Source organism: Bos taurus, chromosome 18 (genome assembly GCF_002263795.3).
Source record: "Bos taurus isolate L1 Dominette 01449 registration number 42190680 breed Hereford chromosome 18, ARS-UCD2.0, whole genome shotgun sequence".
In the NCBI taxonomy this organism is placed as follows: domain Eukaryota; kingdom Metazoa; phylum Chordata; class Mammalia; order Artiodactyla; family Bovidae; genus Bos; species Bos taurus.
Window position 1 is genome coordinate 51,710,446 of NC_037345.1, and position 20,300 is coordinate 51,730,745.

Genomic DNA, 20,300 nt, shown 5'->3' on the forward strand with positions numbered 1-20,300 from the left:
TCCGGAGGCGTTGGGGGCGTGGCCCAGGGGGCCGGCGCGTCCCTCCCGAAAGCTACGGAGAGCGCTCCAGAGGCGGGGCCTGAGAGTTCAAAGGATGGGACTGAACATTCCACAGGCGGGGCCTGGAGCTTCTAGGGGCGGGGTTCCTGGCTCCTAGGGCGTCACGCCCTAAGAGGCGGGACTGGAATTTGAGTCCGGGTCCTAGTACGCCCCCTACCGGCGTCTCCCTGCTATCTAGGTGTCGAGCCTTGTACTTTCCCACCCTCCCCCGACTATCCCCTTAGACCACTTTAGAGCGACCCCATCATCATCTGCTTCGCGGACCCAGGATCTGGGTTCCGCCCTGTCCTCTCTGGAGCCCCGTAGTCTCAGCTCTGACCCCCCTGTGTAAGGGAGCCGTGCCCCTGCCGCCTCACCCAGGGATCGGAGAGTCGGGTCTCCTGGTCTCCCTCTCTGGACAAACCAGGAGCCTTGAGTCCTCGGGTCCTCGGGAGCGAGATTCCAGAACTCCAGCCCCCGAGACCCCCACAGCCCCGGCCCCCTCACCGGCTCAGGCTTCGGCGCGCTCCGTTCTGCGCTCCGGCGCAGCAGTTTCTGCCCACTGGACAGGTGGCTGGGGAAGAGGGAGGAGAGACAGGCTGCTCGGTCCCCCTCCCCAGCAGCCCGGAAGTGGAGCGGGGGGGACAACAGGTCCAACAGCTCTCGAGGGAGGAGGGAGCCACCAGCTTGCCCCGCCCGCAGCCGCGGCATCGGGCCATCCTGGCCCCACCGGCGCCACCCTAGGAAAACCCAGCATGACGACCCCCCAGCTCTGCCTCCAGCTCCCCCAGTCCTGCCCCCAGGGGGCCAGGCGCCTTGGTCACCTGTGTAAAAGCGCCTCCCTAATGCCCAGACCCTGAGTCTCCTGACAGGAAGAGGGGAATGGAGGTAGGGACCTCTCCCCTCTAATGAGCACTTTAGAAGGGCCCCAACCGGTTTGGGGAGCTGGACAAGAGGAGGGGGTGCCCTGAGCTGAGTCAGAGGCCCGCCCAGAGACAGCGGGAAGTGTGGCCCCCCCACTTTGCTATGGGTGGAGGGCAGAGGTTAAAGGTCTCAGCCAGACCCTTTCCTCTCTGGGCAAAAACAGGAAAATAACTGCTATGTGAGAAAGGATTTTTGGATGTCAGGAGCTGCCTATATAAAGTATAAACATTTTATACACATTAATTTATTTCATCTTTACAGCAGCTTACAGAGAAATTACTATCTCCATTTTATAGTCAGGAAAGCTGAGGGGGGCAAGCGTACCCAGAGTCTACACATGTTGTTGATGTAAGCAACGTATCTGTTCTCTGGAAAATCCATAGTCTTTACCATTACGCTTACTGTCATTCAAGCCAGGAAGTCCCTGAGAGATCATTCGGAAAGATAGTAACAATAATAGTTAACACTGATAGGAAATCTGCTGTGTAGGCAGTGTGCCAAGCACTTCATGTATATGAACTCATTGGATCATCACAACACTCTATTATTATTTCTATTATTCCCATTTTACAGATGAAGAAACTGAGGCTGGGAGAATTGAAATACTTTATTCTGGGTCTCACGGGGCAAGTGGTTTAAACTCAAGACTGTTCTAATCCAAGGAGCTGAGAAATCCTGCCCCACGTATCTGTTTGCTTCTCTCTTATGAGTTACAAAAATCTCCTCCTTCCAGGCTCCCAGGACCTTTATTCTGCCCTGCTCCCTGACCTCTCCAGGGACCAGAACTAACCGCAGATACCTCAGCCCAGAAACCCACTGGTTCCCCCAAAAAACAGAAGTCAGATTCAGAGAAGGGAAAAAAAAAGATGTTTATTTAAGAAGCTTGAGGGGGCTAGTAAGGGAGGGGAAGAGGAGAGAGGCCCCAGTGATGGCACGGGTCCCCTCACCCCACCTAGTGCATTCTTAACGGATGTGAGCTGTGAGCGCCTGAGAGTCAGGGTCGGTCAGGAAGGGGGTGTCTGGATCCCACAGCGCATGTTAGCTGGAACAGCAAAGTCTGAAACGAAGAAGCCAATAGTGAAACAAAGGGGCCCAAGCAGACCATGCGGCTTCCCCTCTGCCCCACTGGGGACCCAGACATCCTAATAGCTCTTCTTCTTTGAGAAACTAAGAGTCCAGACCCTCAGCACCTCCTCCCTCACACCCAGGTGTCCAGACCCCCAGCTCCTTCCCTCAGATCCAGGAGTCCAGATCCTCAGCCACTCACCTATCTGCTGAGGTTTAGGCAGGTTCAGTTTGTCCATGACCTTGACAAACTCCTCACAGCTGAGGGTGAGCCGAGGGTTCAGAGTCCGCTCCTCCTCCACAGTGGACACTGTGAGCCCTAATGGCCAAGGGAGTGGGGAGGAATGTCAAATTGTCCAGTGCCTCTGGCCTCCAGAACTACATTTCCCAGGAGGCCTCAGGGTATCTTTCTGGCCCAGGACTAACAGATTGCTTTCCCACTAACCAATAGGCACTATGGGAAATGTAGTTTCCCAGTTCCTTAAGTTCTATAAGAAAGTCCCAGGAAAGCCTATGCCTTCCGGAATTCTAGGCTTTGCCAACAAAGGTTCATCTAGTCAAAGCTATGGTTTTTCCTGTGGTCATGTATGGATGTGAGAGTTGGACTGTGAAGAAGGCTGAGCGCCGAAGAATTGATGCTTTTGAACTGTGGTGTTGGAGAAGACTCTTGAGAGTCCCTTGGACTGCAAGGAGATCCAACCAGTCCATTCTGAAGGAGATCAGCCCTGGGATTTCTTTGGAAGGAATGATGCTAAAGCTGAAACTCCAGTACTTTGGCCACCCCATGCGAAGAGTTGACTCATTGGAAAAGACTCTGATGCTGGGAGGGATTGGGGGCAGGAGGAGAAGGGGATGACAGAGGATGAGATGGCTGGATGGCATCACTGACTCAATGGACATGAGTCTGAGTGAACTCCGGGAGTTGGTGATGGACAGGGAGGCCTGGCGTGCTGCGATTCATGGGGTCGCAAAGAGTCGGACACAACTGAGCCACTGAACTGAACTGACCCTCAGTATACCTCAGCACTTGATCTTTTTAGCCAGAGGAATTCCTGGGAATTGTAGTCCGAGAGCCACAGGAGGATTACAGCAGTTCAGTGCTCCCTCTCAAATGCTAAATTATGTAAATCCCACACCTCCTCCAGGAAGCCCTCACCGTGGTAATCATGAGCAGGGTAGATCAGACAGTTTCCTGGAAGAGTGAAGATCTTTTCATGAACTGAATGGTACAAGGTCTCAGCACAGCCTGGGGAAGGAAAAGTCAGAGGTCAGTGGGAACAACAGGTTGAGAGAAGCTCCCAAACTGCTTCCCTTCAGGAAGAAGACAGGAGGATAAAAATCACTGTAGCTAAACCTTCTCCCTCATTTTCTGTCAGTAGCCAACCCTTTGTGTAGAGGAGAGCGAAGGGAATTCTAGGTAAGTGGAACAACACACGCAAAGACTTGGGGAATGGTAAGAATTCAGCATGACTGTAAAAAAGGTTGGGATAGGACCCTGAAGCACCAAGTCCCGTCACTCTGGGGGTGCTAAGAAAGGATTCTGGGCAGGGAAAGTGGACTAGAAGGTAAGAAATTGAAGACATGAGGCAAAGGAGGATAGAGCCATAGTTTTGGCAAGAAGCTCTGAGTCCTAAACTGGGACAGGAGCAAACCTCTCAGAATGTTCTGCCATCTTTTCTTTGATCTCATGACTGTGTTGGGGATGAATAAATGGAAGATTAGGAGCTTCAGAGAGAAAAAGACAGAGACCAAGATGGAAAGATAAGGAAAGAGGAAGCAAGAAGCAGCCTGGGGACATGGCTACCCACAGCCAGCTCACTAGGGCTGTCTTTTTCTCTCATCCAGCGTCACCCTGCAAGGTGGCTGAATCCTCCCAATCTAGTGTCCCCCCCATTCACACACATACTCAAAGGGCAGCTGAACCCTGACACTGTGAAACTAAACATCCTTCCCAGAGTGAAACTCCTTAATGTAACTGCCCCAGCAGCTATACCCCAAATGTAACATCGTGCGTGCACGCTCAGTCACTCAGTGGTGTCCAACTCTTTGAAACCCCATGGACTGTAGCTTGTCAAGTTCCTCTGCCTATGGGATTTTTCAGGCAAGAATACTGGAGTGGATTGCAATTTCCTCCTCCAGGGGATCTTCCTGATCCAGGGATCAAACCAGCATCTCCTGAGTCTCCTGAATTGGCAGGAAGATTCTTTACTGCTGAGCCACCAGGGAAGCCCAATGTAACATCACCCCCTAGCAATTAAACCACTGAACCTAACCACCTCCTAGCAGCTAAACTCCTTGAGTCTAATGCTAATCCCCTAAAAATCTAACATTTGTTCATTCATTCTTACAATGGACACTTAAAATCCTGGCATTCACATAACCATACTAAAATCTTGGGTCAGGGAAAAGGGCCTGTGACCTTGCTGGAAGTCTGTCCGCCCACACCCTCGGATAAGCAGGGCGTCTCCAGTGAAGGCCATGCTGTGGTCGTTCAAGACGAAGGTGACACAGCCAGGGGTGTGGCCAGGGCTGGCCCGGGTCTCCAAGGCCTGGCAGAGAAGGAAAGTACAAAGAGTCACCAATAAGCCTATGGTTTTACACTCATGGTAAAACTGGCCTCAGATGCTCCCACCTCATCCCAGGGTCACATTTAGATAATGTGTACTTTTTTTTGATTAAAAAAAAAATGTAAGTTAGATCCTAGACTCAAACGTCACTCCAGAGTAAACCCCCAATGAATTACAAACTTAAAACAAGGAATAAAATCATAAAACTAGAACAACAAACATACAAAGAAATAGGAGGCTGGCCAAGAAGTTCACTCAGGAAGTTTTTAGCCAACTCGATATATGATCTCTGGTTAGAGAAGAACATTCTCTTAAAAGGCTTAAATCATTAAGGGAAAGATCAGTGGTTTGAATTTTAATAAATTTGAGGTTTCAGAATGGCAACAACATCATAAACAAAATTTAAAGGAAATCAACATGCTGGCAAAATATTTTTGTAGCACATACATACCAGACAGTAGTCAGGATACTTTATGTACTAACGGATCTTACATATCAGTAAGAAAAAGGTAAGCACACTAATAAATATGAAATACTAAACAGTCATTTAAAATTATGTCATTGAAATAAAATTTAATGATGCTATACACAAATATTTAATGGCATGAAAAAATGTTTACTAGCCAGTAAGTGCACAAAAACAGGTTACAAAGCAACTTAATGTCTATTTTTAAAAATTTATTAATTAACTCCAAATATTTTTTTCTTTAGACTCCTCCTATATTATCTTTTTGTTTTACAGTGAACATGCCATTTTGTAATCAAAAATAAAACACAAAATTCAGGATAAACTAAATAAACACTTAAAAAAACCAAAATTCTAGAAGGAAATATAAAAGAATAGATCTATATTTATAGATACATATTATATTAATGTTTATATAACATTATGCATATATATAATATATTATATATTACATATGTATATACATAAAATCTTGAGGTAGAAAAGGTTTTTCTAAGCACAGTAGGAAATCCTGAGGCCACAAGGAAAAACAGGGATCACATAGTTTAACTTCATTATAGAAAAGGAAAATCAGAGCGACAAAACAAAAAAGCTCAGAGACAATATTAGCAGCATTTATAAGAAAGTGTTATAAAACCAGAATATCTGAACAGCTTCTAAACATCAATAAGAATCCCCAAAGAAAACTGGCTACATAAAAGAACAGGCAATTCAGGGAAGAGGGAACAAACATCTGAAAAGATGTTTGATCCCCTTTAAAAAAGGGCAGGGAGAGAGAGGTTTAAAATAAATTTTAAAACCTTTATTTTTCATTTATCAGATTGGCAACTGTCAGAGTTGCTCAGGGTGTTTGAGACAAACTCTTTCATCCTCTCAATGTGAGTACAACTCAGAAAAGCCATTTTATACGGCAGCTAAGCAGCGTCTCAGAGAAGGTGATGGCACCCCACTTTAGTACTCTTGCCTGGAAAATCCCATGGATGGAGGAGCCTGGTAGGCTGCAGTCCACGGGGTTGCAAGGAGTCGGACACAACTGAGCGACTTCACTTTCACTTTTCACTTTCATGCATTGGCATGAAATGGCAACCCACTCCAGTGTTCTTGCCTGGAGAATCCCAGGGACGGGGGAGCCTGGTGGGCTGCCACCCATGGGGTCACACAGAGTCGGACACGACTGAAGTGACTTAGCAGCAGCAGCAGCAAGCAGCGTCTAGCAACATCTCAAAGGCACATATTTTCTGACCTCTCAAAGCCACTACTAAGGCCTTGCTGTTAAGCACAACCAACACATGAGCACAAAGACACCACCCAGGGACCCCTGATTATCTAAATCCCCACACTCAGTTCAGTGAAGCAACTGTCAGAAAAAAAACTATTACCCCAGTGATTTAACAATCACCTATGAGATTAGTTTCCACTCATATATGACTCCTCCTCTCTTAATAGAGGCTCCTCCCACCAGTTAGCATCCTTGTCCAGGGCAGTCATCTGCTAATTATCAAAGGACACTATGTGCAGACTCTATATCCACATCCGATATCTGTTTTAACCTTCCCCACTCACAGATCCCCAGTTTGGTTTGGGGCATCAGTGTGCCCAGCAGAAGCACTTTCCCAGTCTCCCTGACAGCTTGAGTGGCCTCTGGCACAGTTCTCTGGCCAATAAGATCTCAGCAAGTATCCTGAGAAATTCTGGGAAAGCTTTTCCCTTCCTAATAAAAAGGGACTGGCACTTGCCCTTTCCACTTCATCTGGCTCTGAACACAAGATGTGATGGCTGGAGTTGCAGCAGCTATCTTGCAACCATGAAGGAAAAAAAGCCAAGATAATCAATCCCACAAATGATGGTGAACCAAATCAGAGAATAACTACCTTCTTCCAAATTTCCTGTTATAGGAAAAAGTGAAACTGTTTGTTCAAGCCACTGTATGTTTTTTTCAGTTACTATCTGCCAAACTAGGGTATATAAGTACAAAAGGAAATCACAAATCTTGCAAAATCTTGTGGGAAAAAGCATATCCCCTGGCCCCTCAAAGTAATATTGCCTTTTGGTAGTAGAGGAATGATATTTCACTTTTAATTTTGTATGTTTCCATACTCTCTGAATTTTTTAAACAAAAAGCATGGAAATTTTTGAACTAAAAAAGGGGATGATATTCAGGAGAAATGTTCAAAATATTTAACTTTGGTTATAACAAAGCTATGACAAATCTAGACAGTGTGTTAAAAAGCAAAGACATTACTTTGGTGAAAAAGGTCCATATGGTCAAGGCTATGGTGTTTCCATTAGTCATGTACAGATGTGAGAGCTGAACACTAAAGAAGGCTGAGCACAGAAGAATTGATGCTTTTGAACTGTGATGCTGGAGAAGACTCTTGAGAGTCCCTTGGAAAGCAAGGAGATCAAACTAGTCAATCTTAAAGGAAACCAACCCTGAATACTCTTTGGAAGGTCTGATGCTGAAGCTGAAGTTTCAATACTTTGTCCACCTGATGCAAACAGCTGACTCATTAGAAAAGACCCTGATGCTGGGAAAGATTGAAGGCAGAAGGAGATGAGGGTGACAAAGGATGAGATAGCTGGATGGTATCACCGATTCAATGGACATGGACTTGGGTAAACTCGGGGAGATGGTGAGAGGCAGGGAAGCCTGGCGTCCTGCAATCCGTGGGGCCACAAAGAGTTGGATATGACTTGGCAACTGAATAACAACAACAACAAATAACATGGGTATTGGCCAATCAGAAGGGCGTCAGTTGTAAACAACCAGTAATTAGAGTATATAAGGGCTTCCCTGGTGGCTCAGCCGCAGAGAATCCGCCTGCAATGCAGGAGCCCTGGGTTCAGTCCCTGGGTCGGGAAGATTCCCTAGAGAAGGAAATGGCAACCCACTCCAGTATTCTTGCCTGGGAAACCCCATGGACAGAGGAGCCTGGCTGGGTCCACAGGGTTGCAAAAGAATCGGAGCAACTAAACAACATTTAGAGCATGTACAGTTGACCCTTGAATAACTCAGATTTGAACTGTGCAAGTCCATATATAGGAGGATTTTTTTTCAGTAGTAAGAACTACAGTACTACCCAATCTGGCTTAGCGAATCCATGGATGTGGAGAAAACACAGATGGAAGGACCGACTGTATTAAGATATATCCCGATTTTTGAATGTGGGGAAGGTCAGTGGCCCTAACTCCCTGAGTTGTTCAAGGGTCAACAGTATATGGCATATTAATTATGTGATGTGTATAAATTAAACAAAATTTTAATATAAATTGAACACAATCCTGCTTGCCACAGGGATCAAAATCTCCTAGGCCCTTAATGACCAAGTCTGTGCCACAGGTGGCTTTGCTAATGGTCAGCCTCCCTATTTATCTTTCCCTTCTCTGGAATATCTAGAATTTACCATCTCTATCAACCCCCATAATCCTGTCCATCCCAGGCCTCACCTGCTTGGGCCAACCACCAGCCTCCTCCCTGGCCTACCAGCCTCCAATCTACCTCCTACATGACCTGAGGGAGCTTTTCTACTACCCAGATCCAATTTTGTCCCTATCTGCTCAAAACTCATCCTGGGGGAGGGGGGTTCAAGAGGGAGGGGACACATATATTCCTATGGCTGATTCATGTTGATACATGGCAGAAATGAATACCATGTTTTAAAGCAATTATCCTCCAATTAAAAATAAATAATTGTTTTTCAATCCAACAATTAAAAAACAAAAAAACCTTTCCCAGGCTCCCAGTGGCCCTGGGACAGAGTTTCAGCTCTTCAGCCCCGGCTCTGGTGCCTGCTCACGTTTCCAGTCCCATGTCCTATGACATCCACCTTTCCCCAGCTACTTTGAATCCCAGAGTCATTGCCAGAAAACACCAGGCTTCTCCACACTTTTTTTGCCCCTGCAATTCTCTCTTCTCCCATCAGTCTGGTCTGCCTACTTTTTACGAGCCTGATTGACTCCTTTTCCTGTGTCAAGGCTCTCTTCTAAGGCCTTGACATGACTGAATTCATTCAGACCTCACACATCATTACTCGGTAAGCATCATTCCTGTCCCCACTCTACAGATGAGGAAACTGAGGCACGGGATGCGAATGAACGAACTACACGTGATGATACGGATGAATCTCACAGACATAACCATGAGCCTAAACAAAAAAGTGGGGCAGACATAAAGAGGGAAGTGGAGAGGCAGAGGATAAAGTGGGAAATCTCAGAGTGCCTGGTACACAGGAAGGTAAGTGGTATTTCATGAAGCTGAGGTTTCAGTGCTGACCCCAGATGTAAAATATTTCTCTCTCAGTGAAAGCACATGGATTAGTGGTTAAGAGCAGTCCCTGGAGCCATATGACATGGGCTGTAAATTTGGCTCTGCTATTATTAGCTGTGTGACCTTGGGCAAGCTATTTCACCTGTCTGGGCTTCTCTGCTCATTTGTAAAATGGGGATAATTGTCCCCACTTCATAGGGCTATTATAAAGATTAAATTATTTCATGTATGTAAAGCATTTTAAAAATGCTCAGGAAATTCCCTGACAGTCCCGTGGTTAGGACTCCACATCCTCCCTGCCAAGGGCCAGGGTTTGATCCCTGGTCACAGGGACGGGGGAGCCTGATGGGCTGCTGTCTATGGGGTTGCACAGAGTCGGACACAACTGAAGCGACTTAGCAGCAGCAGCAGCAGGTAACTGAGATCCTACAAGCCAAGTGGCGCAGCCAAAAAATTAAAATGCCTGACATACAATAATTTCTGTATTATAAATAATAATAATGTTTTAAAATTCTAAAATACTGATCTAGTGGAACCACCAAACCTCCTGGGTTCAAATCCTGGCTCAGCCAACTTTCTCAGTATAATTTTTGGGGAAGTCACTTTTCCTCTCTGCACTCCCTTCTCTGTAAAATGGGAAAATACTTCTGATCTAACTACAGGGATGTTGTTGTTTAGTCACAAAGTCGTGTCTGTCTCTTTGCGACCCCATGGACTGTAGCCCACCAGGCTCCTCTGTCCATGGGATTTCCCAGGCAAGAATACTGCAGTGGGTGGCCATTTCCTTCTCTAAGGGGATCTTCCCAACCCAGGGATCTAACTTGCGTCTCCTGCATTGCAGGCGGTTTCTTTACCCCTGAGCCATCAGGGAATCCCTACTACGTGGTTAGGAAGGTTTAATGAGATTTATCTGTCAGAGAAGACACAGTGGAGGGTCAAGAACCAGGTTCAGCCATAGTAATGCTTCGTCTGGACTGCTCAGTAGTTATTAAAAGTCTGAATTTGCTGTTGACCCTTATCATTTGGAGGATTTCTCAAAAATGTATATTTGTAGCTTCTAATTTTAAAAAAGACTGAGAGAAGGGCTTCCGTGGTGGCTCAGTGGTGAAGAATCCTGCTGCCAATGCAGGAGACATGAGTTTGATTCCTCATCCAGGAAGATCCCACATGCCATGGAGCCCTTGTGCCACAACTACCGAGCCTATGAGTCGCTCAGAGCCTGGGAGTTGCAACCATTGAGCCCACTGAACTCTTTGAGATCATATGGGCTGCAGCACACCAGGCTTCTTTGTCCTTCACTATCTCATAGAGTTTGCTCAAACTCATGTACATTGAGTTCTAGACTAAAGGAGACTAAATACACATACCAGCCAAATGCCATGTATGAACTTTGATTGGGTCCTATTTAATAAAAGAATAGCTATAAAAATTATGCTTTTGAACTGTGGTGTTGGAGAAGACTCTTGAGAGTCCCTTGGACTGCTAGGAGATCCAACCAGTTCATCCTAAAGGAAATCAGTCCTGGGTGTTCATTGGAAGGACTGATGTTGAAGCTAAAACTCCAATACTTTGGCCACCTGATGCAAAGTGCTGACTGATTTGAAAAGACCCTGATGCTAGGAAAGACTGAGGGCAGGAGGAGAAGGGGACGACAGACGATGAGATGGCTGGATGGCATCACTGACTCAATGGACATGGGTTTGGGTGGACTCCAGGAGTTGGTGATGGACAGGGAGGCCTGGAGTGTTGCAGTTCATGGGGTCGAAGAGTCGGACATGACTGAGCGACTGAACTGAACTGATAAAAATGATTCCTGATAAAATGGGGAAATTTGAACATGGGCTAGATTTCAGAACTATTTAAGAATTTAAGAACATGTCTATGTTGTTAGACATGACAGAGATTTTTTAAAAAGAATGGTTCTCAAGGTGGTGTCGTAGAGTGAACCCTCAGGGTCTGCAAGATCAACACTATTAAACTATTTTCACAATGGTGTGAAGAGGCCTTTTGTCCTTTTTCACTCCCATGAGAATTCAGTGGAGTTTTCCAGAAGCTACATAACCTGTGATGATGTCATCACTCTGACAGCTGGGTGCTTGTGTATGCTTGTGTTTTTAAAAAAGTCTCAATTTCAACTTCTGATACAGTAAATGTTTTTTGCATATCAGAATACTTATGTTTTCTATTTAAAACTGAGATATGATTGACATATAACCAATACAGTAAATATTAACAGACAGAATCCAGGTAAACAAGAGCTTTTTAGGGCCCTCCATAAACCCCATGAACTGTAGCCCACCAGTCTCCTCTGTCCATGAGATTTCCCAGGCAAGAATACTGGAGTGGGTAGCCATTCCCTTCTCCAGGGGGTCTTCCCAACTTAGGGGTCAAACCCCCACCTCCCACAATGCAGGCAGATTTTTTACCATCTGAGCCACCAGGGAGGCCCTTTATAACTTTTAAGAGGGTTAAGGAATCCTCAGATCAAAACGTTTGAGTTTGAGAACCGCTGATATGGGAAAACAATCTTAGAAGTCTTTAGGGGGGAAAAGTCTGCAACTTAGCTTTTGACTACAAAAGGAGGAAAAAAGTATTAATATATACACATGAGAGAAATAAAGCAAAGTAGTAAAAATGTCAGCAACCGGTAAACATCAGAGAAAAGATATGAGACTATTAACTGTACTATTCTTTTGATTTACTACAGTTTTGAAAATACTAAAAATAAAAAGTTGTGGGTGGGGGCAGCTAACGTGGTGACCCAGCCCAGCCTCGCCTGTTCCTGAAACCTGAGTAATCCTCTGCAGGGATTCTGTGGGACCCGCCTAACCCCACATTCTTTTCAAAAATGTATTCTTCCCGTTCATGATGCATCAAGGGCGTAATACACCTCCACAGCTGCCCTTTCGCCTATTTCCTGCAGAAATGTGCCTGCTAAGCCGGCTTCAGTCATGTCTGACTCTTTGTGATCCTATGGACTGCAGCCGCCAGGCTCCTCTGTCCATGGGATTCTCCAGGCAAGAAAACTGGAGTGGGTTGCCATGCCCTTCTCCAGGGGATCTTCTCCACCCAGGGATCGAATCCACATCTCTTATGCCTCCTGCACTAGCAGGCAGGTTCTTTACCATTGCGCCACCAACTGCCTGTTATGACCTAGCCTCGGAAGTCAGGCAGGATCACACCTGGGAAGCCCTTCCTGAAGATGTGGTGCCTTAGAAAACCATCAGCGAAACTCAACAGGAGATGCGCGCAAGCACAAGGCTCCTTCGCCTGGCAGTTCCCATGGCCCGCACTGCCCCCTGGTGGCAAGTAAGCGCTAGCCTTTTCCCACTTGGTTCTCAAGTTCATTTCTCTGCTCCATTATTTAAAAAGCACTTGGTTATGGTATAACTAACTGCTGTTTCTATACCCGCTAAACTTGACGATCTAAAGCGTCATTTTCCATTGTAGCTAAATACTCTAAAGTTTCATCAGCTAAACTTTCTTTCTTTTGCGAAAAAAATTAAATTTATTTGTTCTGCTTAGGGGACCTGGTACTTAAAAATGCATCAAAAAATAAGATGGACGCTGTGTTGTACACATGAAACTAACAAGATACTGTAAACCAACTATACTTCGATTAAAAAAATAAGATTAAGTGATAGATAGATAGAGGCATATGCTGTAAATGTTTTTTCAACTTTTATGTATGCTGCAAGCTTTTCATAAAAATGTTGGTGGTGGGGGTTAGACTTGTTCTGGGGCTTCCTGGTAGCTCAGCTGGTAAAGAATCTACCTGCAATGCAGGAGACCCCAGGTCGATTCCTGGGTTGGGAAGATCCCCTGGAGAATCCCCACTCCAGTATTCTTGGGCTTCCCTGATGGCTCAGAAGGTAAAGAATCCACCTGCAATGTGGGAGACCTGGGTTTGATTTCTGAGTTGGGAAGTTCCCCTGGAGGAGGACATGGCAACCCACTGAAGTATTCTTACCTGGAGAATCCCATGGACAGAGGAGCTTGGCAGGCTACAGTCCATGAAATCGCAAAGAGTTGGACACGACTGAGCGACCAAGCATAGCACAGCACACAGACCTGTTCTACAATATTTCATTCCAAATAGGAAGAACCACTGAAATCCTCAGGTGGGCCAAATGAGAATCACTTGTGAGGTTTTAAAATATACTGATTTCTGGTGTCTGCCTCAAACAATTAAATCAGAATCTCTTAAGTGGGACCCAGGGATTAGTATCTTGAGCAGCAACCTCTCTGCATCAATATATGAAAGTCGCTCAGTCGTGTCTGACTCTTTGCAACCCCATGGGCTTCTCCAGGCCAGAATCCTGGAGTGGGTAGTCTTTCCCTTCTCCAGGGAATCTTCCCAACTCAGGGATCGAACCCAGGTCTCCCACATTGCAGGTGGATTCTTTATCAGCTGAGCCACCAGGGAAGCCCAAGAATACTGGAATGGGTAGCCTACCCCTTCTCCAGCAGATCTTCCTGACCCAGGAATCAGATGGGGGTCTCCTGCATTGCAGGTGGATTCTTTACCAACTGAGCTATCAGGGAAGCTACATCAACATGTGTAACAGGAAAGACTAACTTTCGGAATCTGCCACCCCTCATGGGAGCTGCTGGAAGGTTTACGTTTCAATTACTGCTTAATAAAACAGAAAGTCCACTCTACAATGAAACCACCCAAATGTGGCCCACTGTGAATATAAAATCTACAGGCAGTTCAAAAAGCTGGTGGTTTCTACTAACGTTAAATATATGTCAGTTCTAAGATCCGGCAAGTCCACTCCCTGGAATTGAGGGTAATGCCCGCCATTACCATTGAGAGTGATGTTCAAGAATCTCCAAAGCAGTGTTCTACATAATAGGCCAAGACTGAAATCAACCATCAAAAGGATAATAGATATAAACTGTCAGCAATTCACATGACAAAATGCTCTACCACAGGGGCTGGCAAACTAAGCATGGCATTTGGCCTGCCACTTGCTTTTAAGCCCTGGGAACTAAGAATGGTTTTTCTTTTTCATGGTTGGAAAAAAAAAATCAAAATAAGAATGGCGTTTCATGACACTTAGAAATTATTGAAATCAAATTTTCAGGGGCCATAAATAAGGCTTTAGCGGAGCCCAGCCGTGCTTATTCATGTCTGCACTGTCTATGACTGCTTTCACAGCAGCAGGAGCATTAAGTAGTTACAACAGGGATCACGTGGCCTGCAAAACCAAAAAGGTTTACTATCTGGTCTTGGGCAGAAAAGTGTGCCAGCTACTGCTGTACAACACGAAAGGAAAGAACTACAATTATACAGAAGCATATGTAGAGTGAAGGAAGCAGACACAAAGAGTACACACGGATCCCTGTTTATCAAGTCCAGAACAGACAGAACTAGTCTGATTTTTAAGTCAGAATAGTCCCTTCATGTGACTGTCAATGGCCAGGAAGGGGGACACGGAAGACTTTTGGGCCAGTGGGCTTGATTTGAATCTGGGCGGTGGATACTCCAGTATAGACATATGTAAAAAATTACCAGGCTGCACGTGTATAATATGAGCCCTTGTTATTATAATATGCATGTTACAATTAAAATTTTTAAAGTGGAGGGGAGAGAAGTGAGAGGGGAAGAAAAGTGCCCATCTCCAAAGGTTTATAAAGAACTCAGATGAAAAACAAACAAAAATGCTGAATAATCATAAAGACAGATAGTAAAAAGTGTTGGCGAGGATGTGGAGGAACTGCAACCTTCACACAGGTGATGGGAACATAAAATGGTACAGCCAGGACTTCCCCGGTGGTCCAGTGGTTAAGAATCTGCCTGCTGATGCACAGGATGTGGGTTTGATCCCTGGTCAGGGAACTAGGTTCCCATATGCCTCCGGGCAGCTACGCTCGTGCGCCACCAGTAGTGAGCCTGTGAGCTCCAGAGCACACACGCCACACCTAGAGAGAAGCCTGTGGCCATGATGAAAGATCCCACATGCCTCAACTGAGACCCAACACAGCCAAATAAATACATATTTTAAAAAATGTTTATTTAAGGGCTTCTCTGGTGGCCCAGATGGCAAAGAATCTGCCTGAAACGCAGGAGACCCAGGTTCAGTCCATGGGTTGGGAAGAACCCACCCCAGTATTCTTGCCTGAAGAATTCCATGGACTGAGGAGCGGCTCCTCAGTCCATGGGGTCACAAAGAGTTGGACATGACTGAGCGACTAACACACACACATTTTTTTTTTAAAGATCAATTTGAAAAAAATAAAATTGTGTAGACACTTTGGGTAACAGTTTTTTTTTTTTTTTTTAATTTATTTATTTGGCTGCACTGGATCTTGGTTGAGGCATGTGAACTCTTAGATATGGCATGTGGGATTTAGGTCCCTGACTAGGGATCGAACCTGCGCCCTCTGCACTGGTAATGCAGAGTTTTAGCCAGTGGACCACCAGGGAAGCCCTGGGTAACAGTTTCTGATAACAGTTTCTCAAACTGTTAAACAAAGTTAGCATATGATCCAGCAATTCCATCCCATGTATACACCCAAGAGAGATGAAAACATACACCCCCACAAAACTTATTCATGAATATTCATAGCAGCATTATTCACAATACCCTTAAAGTGGAAACAATTTAACTGCCCATCAACTGATGAATAAATAAAATGTGATATATCCATTCAATGGAATATTATTCAGTAATAAAAAGAAACAAAACACTGGATACATGTTACAACATGGATGAATCTTGACAAATTGTGGTAAGTGTTACAGTCACAAAGACCACATATTATATGATAGCATTTCTATGAAATATCCAGAATAAGCAAATCTGTAGAGACTGAAAGCAGATTAGTGGTTGCCTACAGCCGTGGGAGCAAAAGAAGGATACACTGGGGTGACAGCTAAGGGGTGCAGAATCTTCTTTCTGGAGTGATGAAAATATTCTAAAATGAACTGTGGTGAAGGGTGTGCAACTCCAAATATACTAAGTCACTGAATATGTATTTCAAATGGGTGAACTGGATGGTATGTGAGCTATATCAATAAAGCTGTTTAAAAAAACCAAGTACTGAGAGTTCCCTGGTGGCCCAGTGGTCTGAACTCCATGCTTCCACTGCTGTGAAAAGTGAAAGTGACTCAGTCGTGTTCGATTCTTTGTGATCCCATGGGTCCATACAGTCCATGGAATTCTCCAGGTCAGAATACTGGAGTGGGTAGCCTTTCCCTTCTCCAGGGGATCTTCCCAACCCAGGGATCAAACCCAGGTCTCCCGCATTGCTGGTGGATTCTTTACCAGCTGAGCCACAAGGCAAGCCCAGTGCTGTGGCCCCGGTTTAATCCCTGATCAGGGAACTAAGATCCTGCAAGCTGCTCCACACAACAAAAAAAAGAAAAGCACTTAAACAATCTTCCATAGCTAGAGCCTTCCACACTGATTAACTGAAAACATCACTCACCCAACATAACAAAGGGCTCACCTTGACACATAACTCCACCTGTTTCTAACACCTCTAATGCTTGTTAGAACCTGACTATTAAACACAGTGTATATAAATGTCCAATGCATTTTCCTTTTACTTTCTTCCAGGAAAAGACTTGAAATAAAGAGGCTGTAACCAGTGGAGCTAAACCCTCTGATCCCAAATTAGGAGTCTGAGATTAACATATACACACTACTATACAGAAAATAGGTAACCAACAAAGACCTACTGTATAGCACAGGGAATCCTACTCAATATTTTGTCATAACTCGATATGGGAAAAGAATCTGAAAAAGAATGGGTAACTGAATCACTTTGCTGTACATCTGAAATTAACACAATATTGTAAATCAACTAAATGCCAATATAAAATAAAAATTAAATTTAAAAAGTAATAATAAACCTTCCGATCCCACACACAGACCTCATTTCCGCAAAATCCTAACTCAGATGAACTGACCTCGTTTAGCAAAACCAGGAGGCAAAGTCCTCACCCTGTCATCTAACATTCTGTTTACAAAGCCAGCCAAACTCTCTTCAGACTTTAGCAACTCTGATCAGAAAAGAGTTCTGCCAGCTGTTTCCCCTTCCCCCTGAGGGCAACTCCCCCTAGCACCCTCCTCACCCATCATATTGCCCTGGGTTAAGATTCTGGCTGGAACCCTGCTGATAGTGCTGGTTGCAAAAAAAGGAGGTAGGAATCTTCAGACCATTGCTGTGTGAGGCAATAGCGAGGCTGGAGTTAGGGTGAGGCAAGCAGGCTCCTAAAGGGGCGCAACATTTAAGGAGGCACCCACTCGAAGGTGCCAGCCCTGTCATTTCACAGACGTGAGAATGAGCGCCTCCTTAAGTGTTGCGCCCGAGGCACCTCTCTTGCCTCACCCTAGTTAGTCCTTGCCCTGGGGCTACTGGATGCACCTTCTTCCGTCAAAGATTTTAGGAAGCCAGGGCTGGGTCTCTCCCTCAACGGTGACCTTGGAATTCCAGCTCCCAGTCAAATATTATGAGACTCCAAGGCCAAAGGAGTTGCCACAAGGTTACAGAAAACTCTTTAAGTGTTGTTGACTTAAGGGGTTCGGTCAAAGACACACCTGCCAGAGACTCCTGGCCCACTTTTCCACCTGGGTTTATGGTGCCCTCCTCCCAGAGACAGACCAGGAACTCAGGCCTGGCCGCCCCTCCTACGGCAGGTCTCAGAAGCCCAGGCCTCCATCCCCACTTCCCTTTAGCCCAAGAAGTCCAGGCCACCACCCTCTTAGACCCAGCATCCAACTCACGAAGCGCCCGAACTGGATGGAGTCTCCATCCTCAATGTGCCAGTCAGCCTGGGCCCCGCTAAGGCGGGAGATGACAGACTGGCAGCCGGGAAGTAGGGACCGGAGGAGCCCGGAGCCGGTAATGTGGTCCGCATGGCAGTGGGTATTCACTGGGAGAGAGAGGAGGGCCAGGTCCGGGAGGGCACAGAGAGGACCCGGATCCCCAGCCTCAAGCCCCCGCCCGCCCTGAGACCCAGGAGTCCGGGTCTCCGGCTTCCCGCTCCAAGCTGCGGCCCCACGCCCTCAGACCCCAGGAGCTCCACACTGACCCGCATACAGCAGCCGCAGCCCCAGCTCCTTGACCAACTGGGCATCTCGTTGCGCTGTCTCCAGAACCGGGTCGATCAGAACCGCCTCTCGGGACTCTCGGTCCCCCAGAAGATAAGTATAGGTGCAGCTCTTGGGCTCAAACATCTGGGAAGCGGGGCGGGTACAGCTGAGAGCACAGAATCGGACTTCCACTCATTGCAGACCCAGGAGTCCAGGCCTCAACTCGATTGTCTTCCTAAGATCCCGGCCCAGAAACTCCAGACCCGTTTTACTCCAGGAGTCAGGAGTCTGGGACCCCTGCACATTACTTTGTCTAAACCAAAGAATCCCAACATCCATCCGTCCCGAAATTTGGGTCCCCATCACCCATTCTGAAATAGAAGCAGGATTCCGGCCCCAAGTCCGGAGGATTCCAGAACCACCCCCCACCCCCACCACCACCACCACCTTTAAAGGACGCGAGTCTAGCCCCACACCCCTTCCTCAAAGATCCAGGATCGGGGCCAAGGTATCTCTCCGGATTTAAAGGACCCAGGAGTTCCGCCCTTGCACCCGCTCAGGACCCAGTAATCTTCGCTCCCGGGTCCAGCCACAGCGAACCTGCCGTAGGAGAACGGGGGCTCCAGACCCTGTGTGTTGACTGAGCCGCCGGCCAGCGATCTTCAGTACAGACCCCGCCATCGTGCCCGAGGCAGAGTAGGGACGGAGCCGAGGACGAATGCCCGCGGAAGCCGGGTGCTCCGCTGGCTGACCTCGGAGGGGCAGGGCGGGGGCGGGGCCCGCCTTAAAGGAGCCGCGACTGCGCGGACCGAGGGTGGGGCTGAGCAGAGCGAGGCTGGCGAGTTTGGAAAGTCCCAGAGAAACAAAGAACAGTCACCTCACACTGACCTGAATGGGTATCATCAAAAAGTCTATGAACAATAAATGATAGAAAAGGTGGGGAGAAAAGGGAACCTTCCTACACTGTTGGAAGAGTTACAACCACTATGTGGAGAACAGTACAAAGGTTCCTTAAAAGAAAAAAAAGCGTCTGCCTACAATGTGGGAGACCTGGATTCGATCCCTGGGTACGGAAGATCCCCTGGAGAAGGAAATGGCAACCCACTCCAGTACTCTTGCATGGAAAATCCCATGGACGGAGGAGCTTGGTACTGTACAGTCCATGAGGTCACAAAGAATGGGACACGACTGAGCGACTTCACTTCTTCACTTCAAAAATAATAAATAAATAAAAATAGAACTACCATATGATCCAGTATTCCCCCTCCAGGGGCATATATCCAGAGAAAACCACAATTTGAAAAGACATCTGCACTCCAATCTACACTGCAGCACTATGTACAACAGCCCAAACAGGAAGTAATCTAAATGTCCATCAGCTGGGGGAATGGATAAAGAAAGTGTGGCACATAAATAAAAGGGAATATTACTCAACCATTAAAAATGAAATAATGCAACATGAATAGACCTAGAGATCATCTAACTACCTGAAGTAAGTCAGAGAGAAAGATAAACATCATGTGTTATCACTTATATGTGGAATCTTAAAAAATGATACAAATGAACTTATTTACAAAACAGAAACAGAGTCACAGACTTTGAAAACAAATGTATGCTTCAGTTCAGTTCAGTTCAGTTGCACACCAGCCCTCCCTGTCCATCACCAACTCCCGGAGTTCACTCAGACTCACGTCCATCGAGTCGGTGATGCCATCCAGCCACCTCATCCTCTGTCGTCCCCTTTTCCTCCTGCCCCCAATCCTTCCCAGCATCAGAGTCTTTTCCAATGAGTCAACTCTTCACTTGAGGTGGCTAAAGTACTGGAGTTTCAGCTTTAGCATCATTCCTTCCAAAGAACACCCAGGACTGATCTCCTTCAGAATGGACTGGTTGGATCTCCTTGCAGTCCAAGGGACTCTCAAGAG

At 46.3% G+C, this 20,300-nt stretch overlaps 1 protein-coding gene across 2 annotated transcripts; it reads right to left on the minus strand.

Annotated features, from left to right (window-relative positions):
* Window positions 1–1,807: 1,807 nt before the first annotated feature.
* Window positions 1,808–19,099, minus strand: ETHE1 (ETHE1 persulfide dioxygenase). Of its 2 annotated transcripts, NM_001034344.1 has the most exon segments (7): window positions 1,808–2,020; window positions 2,231–2,347; window positions 3,185–3,274; window positions 4,448–4,577; window positions 18,067–18,215; window positions 18,375–18,519; window positions 18,976–19,099. In NM_001034344.1, coding segments are annotated over 7 exon segments (765 nt in total). In that variant the 5' UTR covers window positions 19,057–19,099; the 3' UTR covers window positions 1,808–1,967.
* Window positions 19,100–20,300: the final 1,201 nt, after the last annotated feature.

Excerpts from the sequence above, each read along its gene's own strand:
- ETHE1 (XM_059876587.1), bottom strand. The coding sequence starts at position 18,419 with ATGCCCAGTTGGTCAAGGAGCTGGGGCTGCGGCTGCTGTATGCGG. Across the intron at positions 4,578-18,374 it reads GCTGCGGCTGCTGTATGCGG|GCCTTGGAGACCCGGGCCAG; the intron begins GTCAGTGTGGAG and ends CTTCTCTGCCAG. Across the intron at positions 3,275-4,447 it reads GCGGACAGACTTCCAGCAAG|GCTGTGCTGAGACCTTGTAC; the intron begins GTCACAGGCCCT and ends TTCCTTCCCCAG.